Source organism: Camelus bactrianus, chromosome 10, assembly GCF_048773025.1.
Source record: "Camelus bactrianus isolate YW-2024 breed Bactrian camel chromosome 10, ASM4877302v1, whole genome shotgun sequence".
Classification (NCBI taxonomy): Eukaryota; Metazoa; Chordata; class Mammalia; order Artiodactyla; family Camelidae; genus Camelus; species Camelus bactrianus.
Genome location: NC_133548.1, coordinates 26053830 through 26081789, shown reverse-complemented (window position 1 = coordinate 26081789; position 27960 = coordinate 26053830). Strand labels below are relative to the sequence as shown.

The 27960-nt window shown below is 34.8% G+C and overlaps 2 protein-coding genes across 6 annotated transcripts in view; one reads left to right on the top strand and one right to left on the bottom strand.

Moving 5' to 3' along the window:
- Window positions 1-8416, bottom strand: part of IMMP1L (inner mitochondrial membrane peptidase subunit 1) — a 69008-nt gene extending 60592 nt beyond the window's left edge. Inside the window, exon 1 of one of the 5 annotated variants that reach the window (XM_010964729.3) lies at window positions 8279-8416. The gene's annotated coding sequence lies outside the window, so the exon portion shown is untranslated. Of the gene's footprint in view, window positions 1-8246 lie in introns of all 5 variants that reach the window. The other 4 variants (XM_045523728.2, XM_010964727.3, XM_010964728.3 and 1 more) reach the window with 4 other exon arrangements.
- Window positions 8417-8473: 57 nt separating this feature from the next.
- Window positions 8474-27960, top strand: part of ELP4 (elongator acetyltransferase complex subunit 4) — a 209652-nt gene continuing 190165 nt past the window's right edge. The window contains exons 1-2 of the mRNA XM_045523771.2: window positions 8474-8734; window positions 15892-15927. Coding sequence (XP_045379727.1) covers window positions 8512-8734; window positions 15892-15927 — 259 coding nt within the window. The 5' untranslated portion in view covers window positions 8474-8511. The remainder of the gene's footprint in view (window positions 8735-15891; window positions 15928-27960) is intronic.

Here is a 27960-nt window from a genome sequence, read left to right as displayed (position 1 = left end):
TACAAGAATACAATGGATTTTTAAATTCTAATTTAAAATGCCAGTTTTCTGTTTATATTTAAGAATCCACTAAGATTAGGATGAACGTAAATTCTCAGGTGCCCCGGACAGCCCCAGATTACACCTGCTTTCCTGGCATCCAATATAATTCGGCATTTCAGTACTCTCAAAAGTGTCCTAAAAATTCATGGACCAATGAGGAAATCTGAACAAAAAGTAAAAAATATTTTAAGATAAATGATGATGAAAACAAAAATGTTAAAAGTTGCAGGATGCAGTTAAAGCAGTGCTTAAAGAAAAATCTCCCTTAACTATAAACAGTATATTAGAAAAGATGAAAAGTAGAAAATCAATTAAGCTTTTATCACAGGAGAGAAAACTCAAAATTTCAGCAAATCAAAACCAAAAAATGTATAAGGAAGGAAATAATATACAGCAGTAATCGATAAAATAGAAAGTAAACATAAAACAGGGAAAAAATTTAAAAGCCAAAAGTGGTTTTTTTTTAAAGATTAATAAAAAGGAAAAATCCCTAGCAAACCTAAAAGTGGAAAAAAAGAAGAAAATGCATAAGTAACTAATATCAGCAATAAAGAAAAAAAGAATAACTTACAGTCACTAAAAAGGTAGTAAGAGCTGTTTCTGGTATGATAAAGCTCGTAACAAACACTCCCTTAGATAACAAACACAAAATACAAGAACAATTATGTCAATAATTAAATAGAACAAGATGTTGTTGGTGGGTCAGATTTGTAAAAGGAGATTTCCAAAGGGTGAGCATCTTACTTTTACTGAATTAGCTTGCGCACAGCGCAGTACAGGTGGTTAAAATTCTGAGAGAAAAGAAGTCATCCTTCTGGAGAACCTGAAGAATCACACACTAATCAACGGAATAGTAAGTTCAGAAAAATATACCTAAAGTATGTGACTTTACTCATTGAAAAAGTATAGGTTCAATATGGCAGGGAAAGAACTGTCTTTTCAACAAATGGTGCTAGGGCAATAGACATCTATGCAGGAAAAACAAATGTATCTTCAGCCCTGCCTCACACCAAACATACAAAAAATCAATTCCAACAGAATGCAGATTCAAATGTTTAAAAGTAAAGACCAGGATTTTAGATGAAAATATTGATATCATCTTTGAAATCTTGGAGTAGGAAAACCTAGCCATAAAATGCTAAACATAAGGAGAAAAACTAACCCTTAAGAATACATTCTGACTAAAATCAAGACAATTAAGAATATGAAAAGGAGATCCACAGACTAAGAGAATATATTTGTAACATATTTATTTGCAACTGAACTCTTACCCAAAATATAAAAAACACTTCTACAAATCTAGATTGAAAGACAAACAATGCAGTTTTTAAAGAATTGGCTAAGAAATGAACAGACACTTCAGAGAAGATGTTATCCAAATGGTCAATAAACCTATTTATTGTTCAAATCCAAATGAAAGTGTCATACCATAACTCTCCCAGAATGGCGAAAATGAAAAGAAAGATTAAGTGTTGGTAAGGATAAGAAGCAACCAAAATTCTCAAACATTCCAACAGGAGTGTAAATTGGTACAACTACATTAGAAAAATGTTTGGTCACAGACAGTAAACTAGCCAAATCCCTTTCAACAGTAGAATGAATAATGAATTGTTACACATTTACACAATACTATATAGCAATAAATACTCAACAACTGTACATGTTAATGAAAACATTTCACAAATATAATGTTGAGCTAAAGAAATAAAACGTAAGAGTAAATAGTGTACGGCCTCACTTATATTAAGTACAAAACCATGTAAAACAAATCTGTAATGTTGGAACTCAGAACTGTGGCTTCCCTTTATGAGTATACAGACAGGAAGCAAAAAGGACTTACATGGGATGGGGTCCAAGAATATCCTCTGTGCAGGCATGACCCTGGCATTCAATCAACTGTGCTGCCAGAATACCATGAGGACCCACAAATAAGCCTCACGATATCTGTTACATGTTTACTTACACAGACGCAATGGTAATATGGGCCGTCAGTCTAGAAAAGCACTGAAAGGCCAATCAAAAAGGTACCCATTTTCTGTCACGGTGTGCTAGTTACTTACCCTGACCATTATGTTTCCTGGTGTATCTTAAATAGGTCACTAGAGTCTTTCAACTGTACCTGTAGACTTCTCAAAATACCACTGGGGAAACAGTCCCACTATTGGGCCACAAGAGTGATATACATGTTGCTTATGAAATCCTCAGGCTTAGATTTTATATAGCTGATTTCATTGTACTTTGGACATGTTAATTTTGGGGAGGGGGTCTTTATTATTTTAGAGCAGTTTTAGAGCTACAATAAAAGTAGAAGTAAGGTACAGAAATATCCCATGTACTCATGACCCCACACATGTATAGCCTCCCTTTTTATCAGTATCACCAGAACAGTACATTTTTTACCAAGGATGAACCTACATTACAGTATCATACAGAATATTTTTAATGCTCTAAAAATGCTCTGTGCTCTGCCTATTCATCTCTCCCCATAACCACCTCTGGCAACCACTGATCTTTTTATTGTCTCCATAGTTTTGCCTTTTCCAGAATGTCATGTAGTTGGAATCAGTATGTAGCTTTTTTAGATTGGCCTATTTTACTTAGTAATTTGCATTTAAGGTTTCTCCATATCTTTATTGGCTTGATAGCTTGTTTGTTCTTAGCACTGAATAATATTCCATTGTCTGGATATATCACACTTTACTTATCCATGCACCTACTGTAGGGCATCTTAGTTGCTTCCAAGTTTTAACAATTACAAATATAGCTTCTGTGAACATCTATGTGGAGGTTTTTACATGGATATGTTTTCAACTCCAGGGGGTGAATGCCAAAGAAGCACAATTACTGGATCATAAGGTAAGAGTACATTTCATTTTGTAAGAAACTTCCAAACTGTCTCTTAAAATGGCAAAAAACATTTTGCATTCCCATCAGCACTATATGAGAGTTCCTGTTGCTCCACATCCTCACCAGCATTTGGTGTTATTAGCATTCTGGATTTTGACCATTCTAATAGATATGCAGTCAATGTTGTTTTAATTTGCATTTCCCCTCATTACATATGATGAGAAGCATCTTTTCATATGCTTATTTGCCATCTGTATGTCTTCTTTGGTCAGGGGTCTGTTAAGGTCTTCAGCCCATATTTAAATCAGGTTGCTTTTTTTTCTTATTGTTAAGTTCTTTGTATATTTTAGGTAACAGCCCTTTATCAGATGTGTCTCTTGCAAATATTATCCTCCAGTCTGTGGCTTGTCTTCTCATCCTGCCATTATCTTTCACAGAGCATAAGTTTTAATTTTAATGAAGTCTAGTCTATTGATTATTTCTTTCATGAATCATGCCTTTGATGTATCTAAAAAAGTCACTGCCATCCCCAAGGTCATCTACGTTTTCTCCTATATTATCTTCTAGGAGTTTTATAGTTTTGTGTTTTACATTTAGGTATGTGATCCACTTTGAGTTAGTTTTTCTGAAGTAAGGTCTGAGTCTAGATTCATTTACTTATTTATTTTTGCATGTGTATGACTAGTTGTTCCATTTGTTGAAAAGATGATCTTTACTCCATTGTATTGCCTTTGCTCATTTGTCAAAAATCAGTGGACTATTCATGTGAGTCTATTTCTGGACTCTCTATTCTGTTCCACCTATCTTTATGTATTCTTTTGTCAATACCACAGTGTCTTGTTTACAGCAGCTTTTTAGTGAAGTCTTGAAGTTAGGTAGCATCAGTGCTCCAACTTTGTTGTTCATTATTGTGTTTGCTATTCTGGGTCTTTTGCCTCTCCATATAAACTTTAGAATCAGCTTGTCAACATCCATAAAATGACTTGCTAGGATTCTAATTAAGACTGCATTGAATCTACAGATCAATCTGGGAAGAACTGACATACTGATCATATTGAATCTCCTATCCATGAACATGGAGTATCTCTCCATTTATTTAGATCTTCTTTGATTTTGTTCATCAGATCTTATACATTTTTAAAAATTCATACTTCATTATTTTATTTTTGAGGATACTCATACAAATTATATTGTTTTTAATTTCCAATCCCATTCATTCATTGTTTGTATATAGGAGCTGATTTCATTTTGACAGCAAGGTGAGAAAACTTTCCTGAGGATGTGTAGGTTGAAGTGAAGATTTGAAGGATAAATAGAAGTTAACTAGTGGCCTTTGGCAGGAAGGAAACAGGTGAGTACCGCAGAATAAATGAATGCTAGAGTGCAGAGAGTAAGGGAATTTATAGAGTGATGTGGTTAGAGAGTTAGGTAAAAGAAACTAAATGCAGGTCCTTAAGTTTTGTTTTTATACTATATGATCAGATATCTATTTTGAAAGGATCAGAATGACTCTTGATTGGAGAATGAACTGCAGGAGAACCAAAGATGAGGGCTAAATGCCCTAGAATGGATTAGGAGCTATTTAGAAATAAACTCCGTAAGTCTTGGTAACAGACTGGATATGCAGGAATAAAGCTTGAGAGAGTAATTGAATATAGTGAGATTCCTTGATTTAGGCAACTAATTCTACAAATGGTCCTATCATTTACTGAGATACAAAACACCAAAGGAAATTCAGTCAGGGGCATTATGAGTTTGAGGTCCCACTAAGACTTTAAAGAAAAAGGTAAATATCTGAACTTATGATTCTGGATGTCAGAGAAGCAATATGGACTATAAATACTATTATTGATATATAAACAGGAACCAAGGTCCTGGGACTGGATGAAGTTAAGAATATGGAACAAAAAAGAGAAAATGGTTTTAAAAACTCAAAGATTTAATGGCAAAAAGGAGATCAGAGAGTCTTATTTTCATTTACATCTTTCAGCCACTGAATTTAGCCTCCTCCTTTCATATATTGATCCCTTCCCTGTGCTCTGAATTCCATTCTTTCTACCTCATTCAGGTTTTTTTCTTTATCAATTGCCTAGAATGTTTTTTAGTACCTTTATCTCTCTCTCTCTCTCACACACACACACACACACACAAGGAAAATCATCCCTTAAACCTTTGTTATCTCCTTCTATTCTCCTTCACAACAAAGCTTTCTAAAATGCAAAATGGTCTACTTTTATATAATATTCAACTTCACTTTCCATTCAATTCTCAATACAATTATTTGACTTTTTGATTTGCTCCTCGATCAAATCTGCCCTTAACAAAGCCAAAACTAAATTATTATTACTAAATCAAACACTTTCCAATATTTTACTCTCTGCTCCTCTGCACACCTTTTAAGTGTTCATGCTCCCCAAAGTTTATTCCTGAATGTTTTTTCTTCTTATTCTAAAGTATACATTTTCCTTGGTGAGTTTTTCCATTTCCTTGAGGTAAACTCCCACCATGGACTATTTTCTAATGTATATATTTCATTTAGAGATCTCTCTCACAAACAGCCTACTGTGTATTGGACATCTCCACTTGGCTCCTCCAAAGGTACTTCTAATTAAATACATTCAAAACAGATTAAAATTTTTGATCTCCAATTTCCTAAAACAACAAATAGCACAACTGTAAAATTCTACTGTTCTCCTTTTATTCTTTATCCTCCACCACCCAAAAAGTTGCTCAAGACAGAACCCTGTTAGTCATCTTTGATTTCTGGTGTCAATCTTCCTTGGTCATATCGATTCTACCCCTTACAGTAAGCTCTTGATTCACTCCATTCTCTTTATCCCAATCATACTTTAAGCCAGTCCATTCTCTTCCAGGATACTTTTTAGCCATATTTGATCATTTAACATAACAACCAAACATGATTATTATGTCATTCCTTCACTCAAAATTTTTCAATCATTTCCCATAATCCTTAAGGGAAAAAAAATCCACCTTAAAAAAAAAATTAGTTAGACTCCAGTCTCCTCTTCTGCACTATGTATAAATTAAGAAAACTATCTGCACAGCAGCAATGAGAGAAGTCTTCCCATTCTCTGTAATGGTTTCCATTCTCTATAATGCCTTTATTTTCTACACATCCTTCAAAACTCAGATTAAGCTTCCTCCTCACGACAAGCTTTCTAAGGATTCTCCCTCTCCATCCAAGTCATGTATTCTGCATTTGTCCTCCATAGCACTTCATTATCCTATCGGCCCACTTATCTCTCCTAACTGTGAACTCAAAGAGGGTAGAGACTAAGTGTTCCGTCACCTGTAATCTGAGCACTTAGCACACTCCATGGGGTTAAGTATGTGTTCAATAAATAATTGTTACTAATCATTTAACACCATACCTAAGCATATATCCTTTTAAATCTTCCTTTCCACAAATACATCACTTACTCCAATGTTTTACATTCTACTCTACATACTGGTAAATTCAAGTATTTGGGATTATTTGCTTAGACAGCAGAAGTGTTGCCTTTGAAAAACAAAATTAAGAAAGATTAAATTAATTTATCCTATGATAAGATGATAAGATGATACCAAAGATATATCCTAATTTCAGGCTTGGCGTGCTTATGTGTCAGGCTTCCCGCGTTATAGTTAAAGTTGAAAACAATTTTTCAGTTTTAGTAATAAGGCTTAGAAAACTAAGGGCTGAAGTAAACAGAGTGAAAAATGAGAAAATATATAGTAAAGAAACATAAAAGTCAGTATTTGTAGTACTTCAAAGTTTTCAGAGCAGCAAAACTATCCAAGAACTTTCTGTTTGATATTAGATTGCCTTGTGTCTTTTTACTTTGGTCTTCCTTCTATTTATGTACCATGGGACAAAATTAGCACATATTTTTCAATACATTCATTTTAAGTGTCATAGTGTTTTCTATGTGATAATCTTACTCCCCCAAATAAGAACATGTTTTACTTCTTTCTATAGGCCTAAAATGACAAGGTTAGGTCCAAGCAGACAGCAAATACTCAACAGTTATTTAATGAATGATTTAGGTAACAGATTTATACTGGTGAAAGAGTCTAAATGAAAGCATCTAAACCTTGATAAAGCTTTCCAGCTGATATAGTTAAACAGCAAGGTGGGGTTTTTCTCCTGAACATTTTTCTTAAAAAAACAAACAAAACCCAAAACACTTTCCTAAATGAAAAACTTCAGTCACTATTTAGCAATATAACTTCAACTTATCAAACAGAATCAGCCAAAAAATTTTTCACGGGTCATTGAGATTTAAAACAATTCTATGGCAAGAATTTCCATGAAGTTTGGGTGTTTTTCTAAAGTACCTAGATCACTGTCAAAACCAACAATAACTTAGTGCAAGCATAATTTGGGAGTCTTTTTTAGTTTAGATATCTGTGAATCAGGAATACCTTTAAAAATCACTTACTCCAACCCCTGGTCCCCTACCTAACTCAAAATTTTGAGAAAATTTTTAATTCCAAAGACACAGCTCTAAATTACAAGTTTTTTTCCACACATAAAATTCCTATTCTGGGAGGGGAGGGTATAGCTCAAGTGGTAGAGCGCAAGCTTCGCATACACAAGGTCCTCAGTTCAAGCTCCAGTACCTCCTCTAAAAAAAAAAAAAGTAAACCTAATTACCTCTCCCCCCAAAATAAATAAATGATAATAAAGTAAAACAAACATACAAACAAAAACTCTTATTCTAATAAGCTCTTGACTCACAGTTCACAAATTACTTGAAAAAGAAGGCACTTAAACACCTAATTCTTACCAGTTTTTCGGGAAAGAAACCTGAAGTATTTTCTGTTATTTGCAGCTACCTTAACAGCAAAAGGCAATTAAATGTGTGAACAAGGTTGTCAGAGTAACACTTATCATTCACACCACTTATGGAAAGGTGCTCCAAGACTTCCAGAAGCACTAATTAAAATTAACGAAAGCTACTCACGGGGACTTGTCAGAGAGGTACATGTTGTCATTTGCTGTTGGAGACAGGGGAAACCCACATCGCCTCATAGCTCAAGAGTTTTTACTCTAAGGTCTAAATCCAACCCACCTGTCACTGGCATTCAGCAAGCAACTAATTAAGGTAACAGTTTCGACCCCTTTGATATTACACAACCACTCCGAAAAAAACCTGATGGAGAAGGCAGAAGGAATTTTCTCAGAAATTAGAAGAGAAAGGGGCAGGGGAAAGTTTTCTTTCCTCTTTACCACGGAGATGAGAAAAGTGCAAGGTCCTACTGGTAGTTCCTTGATACATTACCCCACCAGCCTTTTCTTTAACTCAATGTGAATGAAGGTACCCAAAACAAGAATGTTGAACGATATTACCCACCTCTAGCCCAAAAAAACCCGTTAGTCTCTCACCAGGACTCAGGTGGGCCTTTCTCACCTGGGCCCCGCAGAAGTCCGCCGTCCTGACGTATAGCGCACTTTGCAGCAATACGCCTTGCGATTGGTTGACTCTGGAGGGAGCTCTCAGTCCTATTGGCTACGGGAGCCGCGGTGGGGGCAAGGAGGCGGGAGTTTGGGGCTGGCTCTGATAGGCCTGCTGCTTGAACTCCCAGAGTTCCTATTGGGTCAACGCGGGAAGCTCCAAGATGGCGGCAGCGGCGACCTGTGGCACCGGCACCGGGAGTACTGGGTCAGTAGTGGCGGCGGCCAGCAAAAACAACGTCACCAGTTTCCAGCGGAGGGGTCCTAGAGTCAGCGGTACCGACAGCGGCTGCTCTCGACTGCTGTCCATCGCGGGGACACGACCGTCGGTGCGGAATGGACAGCTGCTGGTATCCACCGGGCTCCCAGCCCTGGACCAGCTCCTAGGTCGGTTCAGAACAGAGATGTGGGCTCAACAGTGGGAAAACTTGGGGAGGGGACTTGCCGGGGGATCCCACATCTCTCTCCGACCCCTCAGCCTTCGGACTTGGAGAGGATAGCCCGGTCTGACGGAGATGGAGGGGAGGAAGGGTTGCGTGGAGACTTCTAAACGCTGCTTAACCGAGTCTGTTTTAGGGAAGAGTGCTCCCAGTTTCTACTCTGGTTACTGCCGACCAGCTTTTTTTTTTTTTTTTTAGCTTTCCGGAGGATCCCTACCTGCTTTTACCCTGACAGGCTTCCTAGGCAAGGGGAATCATTAATGTTTGGAGACTGTTTGGCATTCATCTAGGATCCTGTCCTGGTCTCTGAATGCACCCTTCTGCCAACCCCAGGTAGCTCATGGTTCGGACTAACCTACAAAAGTTTGTATCAGTGTAAGAGATGGGCTTTATTAGAAAAAGCTGAAGAAAGTAACATCCTCTCTTTCACCGCCTGACCGCTTTTCTCCTGGGTCTGAATCTTTAAACAAATCACATTGGCTTTAAGAGAATGTATGTTAAAGGCTTTATGTGGATCCAAAGTACTTAAAGCTGTTGTTGATCTTAACAGTCATACCCGTTTCTGCATTAAATATATGTATATATGTTTTCGTTAAGTTTTTCTATACATATTTTGCTTCCCAGAGTTACATTCCAAACAATATTTTTAAATTAATTCACATTTTAACGAGAGAAATAATTCCGGTTTTTAGGTTTTCCTGTGTAATCTCTGTAATTTTTCATGAGAAGGCTGCTAAAAAAATATGCTTGATTCATAACAGTTAAATTGAAAGGATTGACCAGATTAAATTAGTAAGACAAAGCTGCTGTGTTAATAAAGCTTTTAAATTAGTTAATTCCTATCAGAATGCCGCTTCATTGAAATTGATCCGTGCTTGTATTTCATAACTTCTTTATAGGGTGAGATGTGTCGGTTAAGTCTTGTACACTTTCACAAAATATTACAAATGCCATTGCTTGTTCTTGTGCTTCACTTGACATTTTCTCTCTAATTTTTTTCCCACAAGGTAGGCTTTTCAGATAGGTTTAGTGCAATAGAAAGTGACAAGGCAAGCAACCTGTGACAGAGTATGGCTTCTTGCCTCTGTTAATTCATGACCTTAACTGGATCCTGGTTATTTCTACATAAATTTAAGTATTTTTACTTAAGTTTTTCAAGTCTATTGCCTTCCTAAATTTCATAGTACTAGAAACAGAAATGATTCAGAATATCTAGTTAGCAAATAGTTATCTCACTGTTTTTGCCATTGTGAGCCTTACTTGGTATCATCCTGTATTTAAACTTAAAGCTTAGAAGCTGTTCCTAGTCCTTTTTTTTTTTTCTTTTGTAACTAAGCGGGGATATGTAACTTCATTCACTGATCCTGAAACTCTCCAAACAAAAAGGTCACATTTCTGACATCATACCTTCAGTTCCTCATTAGAATAACAAAATGTGCCTGACACAGTTCCTGGCATTTAGTAGAGTCTCAATAAGTCTATAGTTGAAAGAAAAATAATGTGTAGAAAAAATCTTGGACAAGAGATTGTAAAACATGTAGGACAGAGTTACATGTTTGAGCTCTAAAAACAGACTCAAAGATCAAATGACATTAACAGAGTTACAAAACTAGTGATAAACTGGGCTGATCTTCAGACTCAAATTTAGTGCTCTGCACTATGCTACAGCTATTTCAAATTTTTGAAAACTCTTTTCAGGAGTTTTAACCATTTATTGAATCTAAGACTAAAGATTCAATTACATAGCCTCTTGTAACACCACCAGAAAGGTGACCCAAAGCACTTTCATCGTGTTTCTACAGTGATATAAACTTGAACTCTAATTTTAAAATTTCCAGATTTGCTTGGGGATGGGGATTCTAGTAATTTGACTGTAACAAGCTTATGCTAAAAATTAGTGTTCATTAAGATGATTGAAAAAAGTATCACTTTTGGATATTTTGAAATATATTTTGCATGTGTACAGTTTATTTTCAGAGCACACAGAAGTTGAAGACATTGTTATAATAGGAGTAACTACATTTGGAATAATAAATTTCCAGAAGTATTTTAGTTGTCATTCACTTCTTAATGACATTTTTGTATTTTGATATTTTATTTTGTACAGCCATGTGGAGCAAACCCTATACATTTGCTTTTCATTAAAATATTATTTGTAAGTGAAACACTTGGCTGCTAATGTGTATACACAAAAGTATAAGTAATTCAGATTATATTGTTACTCTAAAAGGTTATTTGACTCAGTTTGTGACAAGCCTAATATAACCGTTTTGTGATAAAATGTAATGATAGTAGGATGTTATGATATCAGAATGATGAAGCTATATTGTGGCATTGTGATTGTTGGTTAAATATATTTTGTGGTTGCTGCATAACAAATACATATTGTAATGTCACTGCCATACATTGCAGTGATTTTACTACTGCCACTGGGACATTGTAATTTGAAGCAGAGATGCAAAATATATTTGAAAGGCATAATACAGGCTAATTGAATATTAGTTATTTGATGATATGCTAATATTTCCATTGCTTACTCCAAAGTGTCTTATGCATTTGAGAATTCCATATTACTGCATCTTTACATGATCTAATCATATTAAAGTTCTTTGTTCTGGCATCTTATTTTATTGTTAGACATCAATATACGTTTCCTAAGTTGGCTGATTTTTTTTAAGTTCTGAGATTTCCTAATTCAGTTTCTCAACGCTGCCCTGCCAGGACATTTATGTTGTTCTTTGATGACACTATCTGTAAACGTTCCATTTTTCTTCTTCCAGGATTTCCAGAGAGATTATAGTAGGTAAAGGATTCTGGCAGAATTTCTTTTTTCCTGGTATATAAAGTATGGTCCATTTTAGGACCATATTTTCTAACCTGAAGGAATTATCCCCCAGTCTCATCATTCAGAAAGATACTTGAAGGAAGGGTGACTTCTCAGGTTTAACTGGCTTAAACTCTGTGCTGGTCAGCACTTACTAAGTTTTGACTGTCAAGTGAGTGGAAGATAGGGATTTGGGGTAATAGTCCAAGAAGACTATTCTGAAGAAGCTTGGTGGTAGCTGCCATTTTCAAAAAGTAAATACTGCTTTCAAAAACTAAATACTGGTGAGCATATTTCTTTTGCTACACTATATCTAAATCTGGAGTGTGGGATGATATACATTGATATACATACTTGGGCTATATAGTTAATATAATCCTGATTATGGTATCTTAACAGCTGATAGCTGTACATTTAAGTAAATGTAGCTTATTTTGTATTGCTGTGTAGAATTGTTCCCTATGATTTTATCTACCTAACCATTCTCAGTGTTGATGGCTTTTCTATTTTAATTCCCATAGTTGCCCAGACGGTAGTTGTAATAATCAAGAGTTATTGGGATGTCTCTATGTCTTAAAAAGAGAAGAAAAAGTGGACCTATTAATGACATAATTGTAATTTAGTTTGAGGTATGGCATTAAGTAAGTAATCAAGGATATTGCTATGAACCAAGGAAAGGATATAACCTGTTTTTTTTACATTGCATTTTTCCCTAAAATGCCTTTCTATAATTTTAAGCAAAACTATTCACTTACAGAAAGCACTGGAAAGAACTGGTATGAATTACTTACCTTTTTAAACTTTTATTTCTTTTTACTTTCTCTAACTTTGAAAAAGGAGATGGCCTTATTGTAAAACAAGATATCACTCTGAGCCTTCATATTCTGACATACTGATTTTACCTAGTTTACCCTAAATGTATGGCTTAATTAGAGATTTGTTTTGGGAGGTATGTGAGGATTGGATTTTCTCCCTATAAATTAATACTGAATATCATTTTCTAATTATTCACATGAATTAAAAAAATCTTTCCTTCATATTTAAAAAAGCGTAAAGTAGATATTGACAATCACAAGATCTTTAATTTTCTGATAGTTTTTTAAACTTAGATTTTTTTCTAGTTTTAAGACAAAATGCTTTTTTTAATGTAAAATTTTGATAAAATTAATATATCAAAGTTGCACAGTATCTTCAAGCTTTCAAACTCATGTAATCTTACATGTTGATAAAATATTCTATGTGTATTTTTAGTAAGCTGGAGATAAATATACTTTTTAAAGAGGTCTAGAAGTAAAACTATGGGTTTATTTGCTTAATGACTTAGAGTATTGATGATTTCTCTGAGATATGATCAAAAGGAAGAGGGGGCAGAAAACAAGACTATTTTACCCCTTTGTATGTTTCAATATAGAAATAATGAGTGCTTACTTACCCCATTACTTAACCTGTCAAACATTTTAGTGGACTATTGGGAAAATATATTTCTATTTTAATTGGAAACTCGTGTGAAATCTGTGTTGCTTTTGAAATCAGATAAAATTACTAATGGATAACTGAATTTAAAGATCTAATAAGAGCTAGCTTTTGTTGAATATACCATGTCAAGATGTCTTGTCATGGTTGTTGGTTTAAGCTTTAAGATTTTTGGTAGGAGGCATGACTACAGACTTCTTCAAATTTACTCTAGTTTGAAGTACAGCTAGAACCTCAGTGTATCAAGTGAGGTATATCAAAATACCTTATACAGAGGTATTTTGGGGACATGCTGTGGGGTCTTTTCACACACTAAAATGAAGTTTGGAAGAATAGAGGAACTTTGCTGCTATATCTGTGTGTATATGGACATGTCAAATCATTTTACCTCATATTCATAGAATAAAAGCTTGATTTAAAAATAGTTAATAAGGTGGCTGCTTCTTATTCCCCATGACCAACCTTCAAAATGACCAACCTTGACTAGGGCCAATTCAAATTTGAGTTTAGTGAACTTACATAATAAAGCCCATTAGAAAAAAAAAAGTTTCCTTTTTGTAAGAGAAGTCCTGATAGGATATTAATTTGGCTTGTGAAAGTCATTCAGATGTCCTCATTTTACCTTGTTTGAAGTAACGTTCAAATTTTCCAAACATTAGGATTTTAAAAAATTTTCCAAACAGATTTAAAAAATTCGAATAGTGTTTCCTGAATTATCAGGAACAGTGGATTATTTGGATCATTCTTAACAGAAAACTACCTTCTTAGCACAGTCTAATTTACTGTTACGGTAATGATCATTTATCAAATAACGATACATTTTTAGTGATTTGTTCTAATTAGAAAATAATTACCAGAATGGTAAGAGTAGCCCTTACTGAGTACCTTTTTAGGCAAGACACCTGATCTAGATATCACTTCATTTAATTGGGAACCTATTTCTTGATCTGTTCTCTGTGAATATCGTTCATGAAAAATTTTTACTTCTCTATTTCCACTTGGAACCTTATATAAGTTCCTAATTTGAGGAGACATGAATGTATAACTCCAAGAAGTTTAGATAAGGAATCTAACTCCTTCCTCTAAAAGTAAATTATGGAAAAATAAAGGCAGCTAGCTTTTTTATAGTACTTGCTCTAGACTAGACACTGCAGTATTTGTTATGTGTTTATATCATTTCATCTCAAGTACAAAATGATGACTAGGTAGCTAAATGTTTATTTTTGCATGTATGGGAAAGTAGTGAAGTAAGGAGTTAGAAAGTATGATTTAAAATATTTGAAAGTGATTAAAAAGTTGGCAGTGGTCTGTATGTAGCACAAACTGTAATATATTTAGTCTAGTCTTGTCCCAAAGAAAACCGTTTTGCTCTGATCCTTTATTGTATAATATACACAATATTGACTTCCAAAGTTCATATCCAATACTATAAATATATATTTAGAACATATATTTCAGTTATGTTAACCTTTTAGTTTGACCAACATTCGAAGTTACCGCATGCAGTCTGGTGTGGCTTTAAATGCTAAAATGAAGGAACTTATCTAACTGTGAAATTAAAATACATGTTTAATTCAATAACAAATCCACTTAAAATATATAAATGTATTGATTTCTTCTTTTAAAAAAATTGTTTTCTAACACATCGGAATGTTCTGCTTATAGTCATAAAGTCCTCAAATCTTACATCGTATTCTGTGTGCATGCATGTTACCAAATTTCAAATTCTTTGAAACGTAACAGTTATTTAGGATTATTTGTAGGGCAAAAAATAAACCCTATCAAAGGAACTTTTCATACCCTTTTTCTATATAACATTTGCCGGTAAACTTTTTTGGGAAAAAGTTCTTTATTGGTGTTCTGAATGTTTCAGGTTTGTGCAAAAAAGCAGCAAACAAAACCCCTACTAACATTGTCTTCAATTGTCCAACAATTTTGAGTAGTTTCTTTTTAAGTTAATTATACTCTAAGTACATTTCATTTTAAATTTTTAAGTGAATTTGTTAGTGTTTACAACATTAATTACATAGAGTAATTCTTTTACATATGGTTTTACAAACAAAATATCAGTAGTTGAGTGGCTGAATATCTTTAGTGTTGTTCTAGTTTCCTAAACTTTGATTTTAAATTGATTTTTAATAAACCAGTATTTGAGTTACATGCTTATGATCATATTACCCTAATTCAGATATTTATAAGAACATTTTCTAGTAAAACTGAAAATGTGTTTTATGTTTGTGCCTTTTTGTTTGAAATGACAAAAATATTGTTCATTTTAAATTCTAGGTATATTTAGAACATGTCCAGAGTTTGTGTAATTATTAATAATGGAAAAAGAATTAGTTTTAATTGTCAAGTTTTCTCCAAGGCTTATTAAATTTGAGGATAAATATTAAAGTGGAATTTCTAATAACCTTTCTTTTCTGTGTTGTACTTCTATAGTAGTTAAGTTACTGTGCACATTCAGGTCTCAGCTATTGAGCTAATTTATTAACAAGTGCTAAATATAACGTTAATGGAATGCTTAACCAGTTATGTTGAATGCTGCATGGTCCTATCACAGAAGAGAAGAGGATAGTACAGTATATTATGAAAGTAATTGTAATGTGTAGTGTATAATTACATATAACATATAATTATTTCATAATAGCACCTTAAGCAAAGTATTGCAAAGGTAATTAAAATGTTGTTCTCAACTGCAATTTTAAAGTTATTGAAGTACCTGTCCTTGATAAAGCCTAACTTTTATGCTAAAGATAATATGAAAAGGTAGATTAATCTTATTCTTGGTTTTGTTTCATTTCCAGGTGGAGGTTTGGCCGTTGGAACTGTTCTTCTAATTGGTTAGTATAGCATACATGCTTTGCCCTTCCCAATCAGTTTTCTGTTGTGCATAATGATTTATGGGGTTGCCTATTCTGAAATTAAGTGTTTAACTCTCTACAAGAGTTAAGATAAATTAAAGAGGAATTGCCTAATTGCCTTAAGTTCTAATGTAAATTGAAACGTTGATCTGAACTTGAAATGAATTAGGTAAATATATCTGAAAATGTAGCTCTTATAATTTAAAAATGTTCACAGTGCATTGTGTTCCATTTTTTAAAGAGACTAAAATTAGTACCAATTGATTTTTTTGGATAATGTCAGTATTTAGAGTGGGATTATTACAGTGATTATTTTGATAAATTGATGTTCATATAAATTCATTGTATATATCATAGATTTTTATCATAAGTGTCTTCTTATTGAAAGAGAAGTAACAAACTGGTAAGGCATATTTTTGTTCATCTTTAAAGCCTTAATGGTCCTTATTGAAATATACATCATAACCCTATTTGCCTTTTTAAAATTTTAGTTTAGATCATCCAGCCTTGGAATCGAAATAAACCTTGGCTCCTGTCTAGTCGCAAATCACTTTTCCATAATCCTTAATAAATCTCAAACACCTTCTGAGTACGGATTATCTAGTTTAAATGGCTCAACGACTTCACAAAGCAATGCTTTGCTATTGAAAATGCTATGATTTATTAGAAAGTTCTTTACTCATTTGTATACTTGTAATGAATTTGTTGTTCCTAGTTTTGTCCTCTGGTACTCGTTCACAAGGTACTCTTAAAATATTTGAAACTGTTTATCACCTCAGATCTCCAAACTAAATAGACATGGTTTCTTAAACTGGTTTCTGTGTATCACCATATTCCCACTCCTTACTCTCCTAGTTGTTCTCTTGTCACACCTTCTGGTCTGGCATTGTCTCTTCACTTGCGCCCAAAACTGAATACAATATTCCAAATTTAGTATGACCTATGCTAAAATTCCAGAAATGGTGATGTCAGTTGTAATTTTAAAAATATATCTTTTAGCAAATAAAGTATGATTGAAGGATTTTTATGGAAAAAAGTAATTCAAAGTTTTGATATAAATATATAAATATATCAAAATACAAAGGACATGTAGAAAAATGAGGTTGTCCTTTCAGTTTTTCACTCCCCATACCCAGAGACTATCCTGGGTTTCCCACCCAAATATTTCTACATAAATAATGTACATGGGAGCATTCAGCACCTTGCTTTTTCTACTTAGTACATCTTAGCAATCAGTCCATGTGCATTCATATGGATATACCTCATTCTGAACAACTGCATAGAATTTCATTGTATAGATGTGCCACGATTCATTTAAATCATTCTCTACTGATAAATTGAATTCATTTGTTTCTGTTACTAACAACCCTACTACAAATTTTATATATAAGATATAACAAATTCCAAAGATACAGGTGTGCTTGATAGAAATACATTAAATTGTATTAAATAATAGAGTGCTCTCCCAAGAGGTTATACCTCCTTATACTTCAAAGAACAATTGTAAGAATACCAGTTTACCCTCACCCTTGACAATGCTGTATGTTATTAAACATTTTAATCTCTACCAGTCCAAACAGGTAAAAAGTGAATACTGGCATTTTATGATTTGAAACTGGGACTTTTCTCTTAAATGACCAAAAATCTTTAGAGTTATTAAAATGGTTTAAAAAAAAATATGCAGCTGAATTTTAACTCTTTCCTCCAGAGGAAGTATCTGTGAATGAGACTAAGAATCCAATGATGAGTGATAATTCATTCGAAAAATGTTCATTGAACATCCAGGTACATGCTATATATTGGGTTACAAATACAAATGTTACTTTTCCCTTCAGGAACTTTGCGTCTATGGAGGAGACATGTGTAGGGCAAATAATTATATCATAGTAAGTTACTATCATAATAGATGTGTTTATTAGTATTACATTTTATTGCTGATTGTAGCTGTATAAGGGACTACTATTGATTTTCGTATATTGATCTTTTAACTAGCATCTTTTGAATTATTTAACACTTGAATTTTCTAAGTAGGCAATCATTTTCTGCAAATATTGACAATATTATTTCATAATAGATTTTGGTGTCTTAAAAGTGAATGTTTCCATGAAAAATACCTAGAAATATGGGAGTGGCTTTAGAACCAGGCAGTGGGCAAAACCTGAAAGGATTTTGAGGAGTATATTAGAGAAAGCCTAAATTGCCTGAAACAGATTGTTAGCAGAAATTTGTACTTTGAGGACACTACCAACAGGGGTGAAAAGGAAAGAGGGCCATGTTACTGAAAGCTAGAGGAAAGAGGATCCTTGTTATTTAGCAGCAGAAAGCTTAGTAATGTTGTTGTCTGCAGTTATCTGGAAACAGAACGTGTGTGCCTAATGAACTTGGTGATCTAGCCAAGATTTTTTTTATAATGAGTATTAAGGAAAAACTCAAACAAGAGTAACTAAAGCACAGTAACAGATTTTTTAAAAAGTCTGTCCTTGATTAAATATCAGTTCACCGAAGCATTATACTAGGTATTCAATAATGATTTGTTGAATTATTAATTGAATAAAAGAATATAACAAATATAAAGCAAAGGACTTGCCTTTATAGTCTGGTCTTTCCATAAAGCTAATATTTTGAATCTTCTCAGGATTATTTATGCCCTACTGTCAATTTCTTCTAACTGTATAAGATTTTTTAAAATAGGTATAACATAGATAAACTTAATTTTATTATGTTAGCTTGTTTTCTCTGGGAAATCTTAAAATAGAATTTGGAAGCATTTTTCCCTTTTTTTGAAATATTAACAGAACGTATCTTACCTACTAGATTTTCTACTTTTCTCCATTCCTAAGTCAATACAACTTGTACAATAGATGAAATCTGCCTTAAAATATAGGTGAATAGTTCTAAATATAAACTAAACATGGAGATTTAAGATCAGTGGTTAGGCGCCTCGGGCTTTACTATACTGCTCATCACTCAACAGAGTTATTTTTTCCAGAAGCAAGAGAAAATTAAAGCGTGAAGGTAATTTCCATTAATAACTTATCACCGTAGACTGTCAACATTTTAACCATTTTCTCTTGAAATAGATTACTCATTTACCAAGGCAGTTGTGTATATAAGTGTGTGCATGTGCATGAGTGTGGAATAGCAGAGTTGTGGATTAGCAGTGTAAGAGCTCTGTAACTATGGAGGCTGGAGACAGTGAGCACTGCCAGAAAACCCATGGTAGGTCTACTTTGGACCTTCAGAATGCAACACAGTAAATGAATATGAGTACATCAAAGGCCATTCTCTGAGGAATAAATTGAAGAACTAAGGGGGTGTTATATTTACTTTGAAAATCAAAGATAGAAGTTTCTTAAAACATGTTTCATTCTTTAGTACTGGAATAGGTTTGAAATGTCTTGCATTTAAATTGCTTTCTGACTGTCTGGTACATGGGTAAATTTAGAACACTTTAAAATTATGAAAAGTGAAGGGATGGCATAAACATTTTGCGTTCTCACAGCTTCTTTTAAAGTAAAGGCTCTTGATCTGTTTGTGGAGATACTGAGCATCAAAAAGATTTAATACAAGTCAGTGATTAAAGTTATGTGACATGTATGAATGCATTATTTTTAAGTTAGTCTCTGACGTTATTTATATAGTTTTAGTTCCAGAAGTAGGAGATAAATGATATGCTTTTAAACAATTACAGCTAATTATGAGCATTCTTCTATGTTAGTTACCTATTGCTGTGTAACAATATTAACACAAACTTAGTATCTTAAAACAACTCACACTTACTATCTCTCAATTTCCATGGGTCAGGAGTCTAGGCACAGCTTAGTTCATTCTCCGCAAGCCAACAGTCAAGGTGTTAGCCAGGACTGGCTTCTCATCTGGAGGTTGGTAGAGGAAGGATCTACTTCCAAGCTCACTTGTTTGTTGGCAGCATTTAGCTCCTTGATGTCAGCCAGAGACGCTCTCTGCATAGGGCAGCACACAACATGGCATCTTATTTCTTCAAAACCAGTAAGAGAGAATGTCTCTCAGCAAGACACAATGTTACAGTTCTGTGTAACAGACTTGATGTCCCATCCCCTTGGCATATTCTTTGGGTTAAAAGCAAATCACAGGTTCCACCTACATTCAAAGAGAAGAGATTATATAGAGGCATGAATACCAGGACACAGATTCATGAGGATCACCTTAGAATCTGTCATACTTATCATAATTTTAATTTGTTATTATTTCACATATTAGCAAAGGCTAAGCACTCCCAGTATATCTCTTACAGGATATTACAGTATTTTCTTATCAGGTGTCTTCAACTGAATTTGCTGAGCTGTGTTTTTCTTTTATATCATGTAATAAATTCTGAGCATTTTCCTTATTGTGTATGAGTTGGCAACCTGCAGTCTAGTGGCTGGTGACCTGTCTATAAAGTTTTATTGGAACACAACCATGCTTTATTTACTTGCACATTGACTGTGGCTTCTTTTGTGCTACAAGAGCAGAGTTGAGTAGTTTCAACAAAGACTGCATGGTTCACAAGCCTGAAACGTTTACTTTTTTGACTCTTTAAGGGAAAGCTTGGGGAATGGGTATAGCTCAGTGGTAAAGCATATGCTTAGCATGCATGAGGTCCTAGGTTCAATCCTCAGTATTTCCATTTAAAAAAGAAAAAGAAGAGAGAGAAAGTTTGCCCTGTTTTACACGATTATATTTTGTATTCTCCTTAGTTTATTTTATAGTAGTAAAATTTGTTAAAAGACTGAAATAGGACAAACATACCAGTGCAATCCTTTAGTAAAACCACCTGACCTTTTGTACTGAAGCATTTAAACACCAGCAGTGTGTTTTAACACTGTTAGGCAGTGTAAATCTTGGTTTTCACTCTCTGTAAACTTAAACTGTTGGAATAACTACAAACAATGCATATTTAACATGCAGATGTAGGAAGTATGGAAAAGGCTTAAATTTAATCAGAGTATGGGCAGAAATTGAGGGGAGTTGAAGGGAGAAAATTACTTGTATGGTAAACTAAACAAACACCTGTGTGGGAGAGAATATCAGCAGGGTGTGCTTATGTAAGGAAAAAGTGACAGTCCTTCTGAGGGAGAGAGTATTTATTTAGGACTAGTCACAGAAAGTTTGGCCTGCTTTCCCTGAGTTTTTTGCTTCAACTACCTACTTGTAGAATTCAAAATATGAAATTTCAGAACCCTTATACCAGCTCCTCAAACTGCAGCCTGCAGAGCTTGGGCTGTTTTCTTTTTACCCACCAGAGGACACCTGGGATTTTTGTTTGTTTAACTTTATGGCCAGACAGACCATCATGCTTCCCTTCCTTGTTACCTTTGGTCATTGTCCAAGAATTAAGCTGTTCCAGTGATCTTATCTCTCTCTGTTATCTCCGTAATACTCTGTTTTTTCTCTCCGTGGAGTCAATTTCCCAATATTGCTGTCCTTTCTGAACCTTTTCAGTTTGCCTACCATAACACCTATTTCATGTAAAACAAGCTCTAGTACCTTTAAATCTTATAATTAAATATTTTTTAAAAATATTTAACATTTATTGAGGATTTACTGTGTGCTGGGCATTATGCTAAGCCTGTGGTGTTTATTTTCTCATTTTATTTCACAACAATCAGATGAGGTGTCTGTATTTTACAAAAGATGGAGCTGAAATTTTGAGAGAAGCCAAGTAACTTGCCTAAGGTTACACATCTAGTAGATGAGCTTTGCAATCAAGTTTCTTTGACATTGACAGATGATAAATGACAGTCATCATTTTACACTAAAATCTGATAACTCATCTTAAAAATTCTTTCTGGAGTGAGATTTATATCTTTGACTATTCTGCCTTCTATACTCTCTCATTACTACCATATACTGACGTCCTAGTAATTTCCCTCGTTTATTAAAGACCATCATGATCTCCAATCTCAAGTAGGCCATTGGCCAGCAAATATTGGTATAACTAGTCACCTCCTTTTCATTCTCAGTAGCCTCAGTGATGTTTTAAAACTCTCTGGTCCTCACACATTGGACAATATTACTTTCTCCCTCATTTTCTGGGATGATTTATTTCACACAGAAGTAAGAGTTTCATCATAAACAACTTCCCACCATCAAACCTCAAAACTTACTCCATCCACAAATGGAAAGATGCACTGTACCTTCTCCTGTCTGAAAATTATCCTTTTCACCTGTATTTTAGGTCTTTCCTCCTTCCACCTCTCCAGGTACCTGGCAATATGAATTTTCTTTTCTCTCTTTATCATTAATATCATTGGTTCTTTTCTCTGTGCACTTAAACATGCTCAGATTTGTTTTCAAGCTTTGTTTTTTACAAAAGGAAAAAAATTCCTCCATCTCAATCCCACCTCCTCCAATTATTGCTTTTTCTCTTCCCTTTCATAGCCAAGCCTCTTGAATAGTCTGTAACACCTCTTACAAGTTTTAGTAATATTTCAGTCACTCCGCAGTCTGCTTCAGGCACCAGTTCTCTGAAACCACCTTAGCTAGAGACATTAGTGACTTTCTCATTGCTAAATCCAGGGAATACCCCTCAGCCCTCTTCCTCCTTGTTCTCTACAGCAATTGACATGGTTAATCACTTTTTTTGGCTGATCCCTAAATAGGTGATCTTCCTCTTGTTAGTTTTTCCTGCTCATAGGAGTCTTTGAAAAAATAGTGTTGATATAATACAGTATGTATGTGTGTGTGTGTGTGTGTATCTATCATGGGCTGTGCTTTCAGCCAGACTACAGTAGATTTGGTGATTTACAAGATGATAAATTTCTGTTGTTTTCCCCTTAATTAATTCTACAAATATTTACTAAGTGTGTACTGTATGCCCAGTACTAGCCCTATAACAACAAGATGCGTTCTCTGCCATGAGGGTTTTTTAGCTTAGTGGGGAAATTTCAATAATGTGTATTAAGTGCTACTACAGGAATTGGCAAGATCGTCCCTCCAGAGCACTCAGATCATCCCACCCAGTCTTGAGGAAAGCATCTCCAAAGATGGGGTTACCTAATCTGGACCTCGGGGGATTTAAGGGAATTAGCTAGCCACAGAGGTAAAGTAATTGACGCAAAGGTCTGAGTTAAGATGCAGTATGGCTACTAGAGAGTAATTTAAGTTATGAGTGTAGATAAGATCAGTAGGGATTGTAAGCAGGTTAAAAAAAAAAGTCAAAATCCTCGCTTATTTTAAGAGGTAGGTAGAAAAAGAGGAACTTTGCCATCTAGTTTAATTGTTTTACCTCTTCATTAATGATAAATCACTTGATATTTTTTAGTATCTGCAAGTGAATATCCCTAGTTTATGTAGTACTTGTCTGCATAATTAGTTTATTCCCTTACTGAGTATTCTAATACATGTTCTTAATGTTACAAATACTTATTTTTATTTTTCTAGTTAAATAGTTTAGGTTTATTTCTTTCTTTACTGAAAAGTTGTTAAACACCAATCATGTACATTTTAAAGGGGAAACAAAAATCGTGTACATTATTACGCTTTTTTTTTTTTTTTACAGTTTCATTGACTTTTTTTTTAATACTTTATTCTTTTAGAGTAGTTTCAGGTTCACAACAGAACTGAGCAGAAAATGCAGAGTTTGCACCTAGCCCTCACCACCCACACATACATACTCTCCTACCCTCAATGTCCCTCATCAGTGTGGCATATTTGGTACAATCGATGAACCAACATGGGCACATTATTATCAACCAAAGTCCATAGTTTACATTAGGGTTTACTCTTGATGTATATTCTATGGGTTCTGATAAATGCATAATGACATGTAGCCACCACTATAGTATCATACAGAATAATTTCATTGCCCTAGAAATCCCTCATGCTTCATCTATTCATTCCTCCCTCCCTCTCTCTCCCCAAACCTCTGGAAGCCATGATCTTTTTATTGTACACCACTTTTAACAAGTATTTTTATTTTTGCACGGTAAGCTTTGCATAGTAAACATGGTTGTGGTCTTTGGACACAACCATCCAGAGCCTGTGGACCAAGTTAAAGGATTTAGTTCTTCCTTCCAAGAGCAACGAGAAACCACTGAAAGGTTTTAAGTAGGGAAGTGACATGATCAGGTTTGTATTTTGAAAAGGTCACTGCTAAATTGAAGGAGGATTAGCGTGGATGGAAAGAAATAAGTAAGAGGAAATTGCAGTCATCTAGGCAAGAGTTGTTGGTAGCAAGGCTAGGGGAGTGACCTTGGCATGGAGGGAAGTGAATAAATTCCAGAAATCCTTTGAAAATCAATTTAAAAGAGTTTTAAGCATGCGGAGAAGGATGCGTTGGTGAGTGAGAGAAGAGATATCAAGAATAAATTCTTTTCTATTTAGGGTAGACTTCTCAGTCTTTCTTTAGGTTAAGTTTGAATTGCTGAATTTTTAAAATTTTTGCTGGTCTGTGAAATTCTCTATTTCTCCCATTATTGTAAAGGATGTTCTTATGGCATGGGGTACCCTAGGTTGCAGCTTTTTATTATTCAGGACTTTGACTACATCTTTGCACTCCTTCCTGTCCTGCAATGTTTCTGTCGAGAAATCAGCTGAAACCTCTCTGGAGGTTCTCTTGTGACTAACTTGTTTTTCTTTAGGTGCATTTAGAATCATTTGGTTTACCATGAACTTTGGTCATTTTAATGATAGTATATCTTGTTTTAGGTCTATTGGGGTTCATCATGCTTTGGACCCTCTGTGCTTCCTGTATTGGGATCTCTCATTCTTTCTTTGGTTTCAGAACGTTTCTGTCTGATTTCTTCAAATACCTTTTCAGACCATTTTATTCTTTTTCTTTTCCATCTGGGACCCCTATGAATCCTACCCTAAATAGAAAAGAAGCAGGATGATCTAGAAACGAGAAAACCATAATTGGAAACGCAAGAAGTGCAATGAGTTGCAAAGAATAAACAAGAAGTTGGCAAACAGGACATGAAAATCTTGAAGATGGGAGAGGGAAGCAGGAAAATATAGATTTTTTTTCTTTTTAGGATGTGAATGAGCTTATATAACTATGTGAAGCAAATGGATATACTAATGGGTTAATGTATTTGAAAAACAAAAACAGAAACAAAAGCATACAGTTGACTCACAAAAACCCAAAGGAACCAAGATAATACAAAAGAACATACTCAAAGTGAAGTCAAGTAGCATTCAGCACACATTTACCCAATATCGCTGCTTGCATGTATTCATCACACATGGTAAATGAAATCAGATATTTAGCAAAAAGTTACGTACATAAATATTCTAAAATATTAATTCATAATAGCACAACTTGAACTAATCCAAATGCCTGTTATTAAAAGAATGGATTAATAGTCTGTAATATGCACTTACAAGCCTTCCAACAGAATGAATGAATGACATATTCAACCCTACGAACAGAATGAATGGCATATTCATATAAAAAAAGACACGTAGTTCTAAAAAACAGTAATGAGACCAAAAGAGATAGACATTAAAGTGTACATTGGGATTGATTTCACTTCTGTGAAATTCAGCCCCCATGAATCAGATGGATCCATGTTGTGAGAATGTGTTTCAGTTGAAATGTGACAGAGGTGTATATTCTGGGTTAATGGATATTACTCTAACATATGATTTCTACAGTGGGTCTTCAGATACTGTCAAGTGTTAGGAAGGTTAAAGACATGTGAAACCATAAACTTAACATGGACACACTTCCCTCCGTTTATATTGTGTATTGAGATCAACACAAAAGGAAAGAGGGAAGAAAAAAATGACCATTAGACCCTAATGGAGAGAATCACATTTTCATTACAAACCTCTCCTCTGACACAGCCCCTCCCCCAACACTGACAAAATACCTGACTAATCCAGGATGTCAGTTGCTGGTTGGGTTCCAGAAGGAATGTTGGTTTGTTCCCCAGGGCTTGTTGTGGCTGGTGGATCCACGGTAACTGGGCAGAGCCCTGTGGTGGATCAGTGCCATGGAGGGGCTGCTGTTCTCTGTGGAGCTTGGCTTAGGGCTCTTCTTTGGGAAGCTGAGTGAGGTCGTTGTGTTGCTGCTGCCCAATGGCCTGAGTTCATGGTTCACTTTCCAGAAACTTTCCAGACAGTGGCATGTCTGCCTGTCATGAGTTTATTGGGGGGGGTGGTCTTAGATACTTTCAGATTTGCTCAGTCTTGTAGGAGTCAACTTTATGGGAGATAACGAAAAGAAGTTGGCAAAAAAGCTGGCTTCACTGATTGAGGAGAAAAGCCAACTCATTGACGAGATTTGTGCAGCTAAATAGGAGAATTCTGGCATGGAGACATCTGTAGAGAATGCCAGGCTTGACAGAGATTCATGAAATATACTTAGCCTCGCTGATACCGGCAGAAAAATGATGAGGGTCAACATGCGTTTGAGGAAGGAACTCAACTCTCTGGTCCAAGAACTGGTCCAAGATTCCTACAGTCTAAAGAAGAAGAGATGGCAGAGATGCTAAAAGTGCTCAAGTTCCTGGAAGAGTTCATGAGAATCCACATGTCCCAGGGGGCATTTTCAAACCTTTCAGGGAACCAAGCACCAAACCCTGTTAATCCTTTTCCCAGGGTTGGGCCAGGTATCAAGGACTTGCTGTTCCCTCCCCTCCACTCAGGCATCCATTTCAAAGGATCAACACCTGAGATGCATTGAAGCCAGTAGAAGCAGGGCCAGCCCCTTCTTTAATCAGAGTTCCTCCAACTTCACATTCTGTGCACAACAGTGAACTCCTCCATAGTTGACTTCTCTCATCTAAAATATATTGGAATTCTTACATCACACCACGAAATGATGACTTCTTCCTATATGCAGCAAATGCTTGGATTATATCTTCTTAGTGGTGAAAGGAATGTGGTAAGTGAAGGGATCTTGCTGAGTTTGAATATTCATTAGGCCTGACCTCATTTCTCAAGAGAGTATTGGTAACTATTATAAATCAGTTATAGAAGTGAACTGTAGAAGTTGCTATAGACATGTATGGACACATTTTTTGTGGACCTTCTTTTCCCTTCAGTAAAATCCTGGGTGCAGGATATCTTGTTGGTGCAGAATTTGTAGGGTTAAATTAATTTTTCCAACATGTTTGTACCAGTAAAAATTCTCATCGTTGATACAAGAAAAAAAAAAAAGAATAAATCCTCATCTTTCTTAAGACTAAAAGAGGACCACATTTGATGGAAGAATATGAGTTACTGATTTCCATCTTGGACATGTGGAATTTGGGGCACTTTTGTGCTTCTGTAGTTTGTAGTAACAAAAGCCTGAAAGCAGCATGAAAAGTCCTTGGTGGGAGGATGACTAAGTAAATTATGGTACATTTGCTGGAATATCATGCACTCTTACACATAGTTACAAGACTGTGAAGCACGTAGGTCTCAGTGAAAAAAGTAGGATACAAAATTCAATGATAATTGTAACCCTGTAAGAAAACATCTACAGAATAAGTACTGAGCAAGGGAACTATATTCAGTATCTTGTAGTAACCTATAATGAAAAAGAAAATGAAAACCAATATATGTATATATATGTATGACTGAAACATGTTGTCCACCAGAAATTGACACATTATAAACTGACTATACTTCAATAAATTTAAAAAAAAAGAAAAAGTACTGAAAGGAAATAGAACAAATTTTAGCAATAATTCTGTGAGTGTGATAGATGGTAGGTGAATTATTTAAAAATTTAAAATTTAAAAATTTTTCACATTGTAAAAATATCAGTCTTAGAAATTAAAATTTTTGTATCATATTTTTTTCTTACATCATTTATTTGCAATGATCCTGGTTTATATAGTTGCTTCCATAAACTAATTTAACGGTAGGTATTTGAGATAAAATCAATTCTTTTTTTAAACATGATTTTCATTTTTGTTCTAAAGTTGAGCAGACCGAGGAGGGAGGGTACAACTGAGTGGTAGAGCACGTGCTTAGCATGTACAAGGTCCTAGGTTCAATCCCCAGTGCCTCTATTTAAAAATAGATAGATAGATAGATAGATAGATAGATAGATAG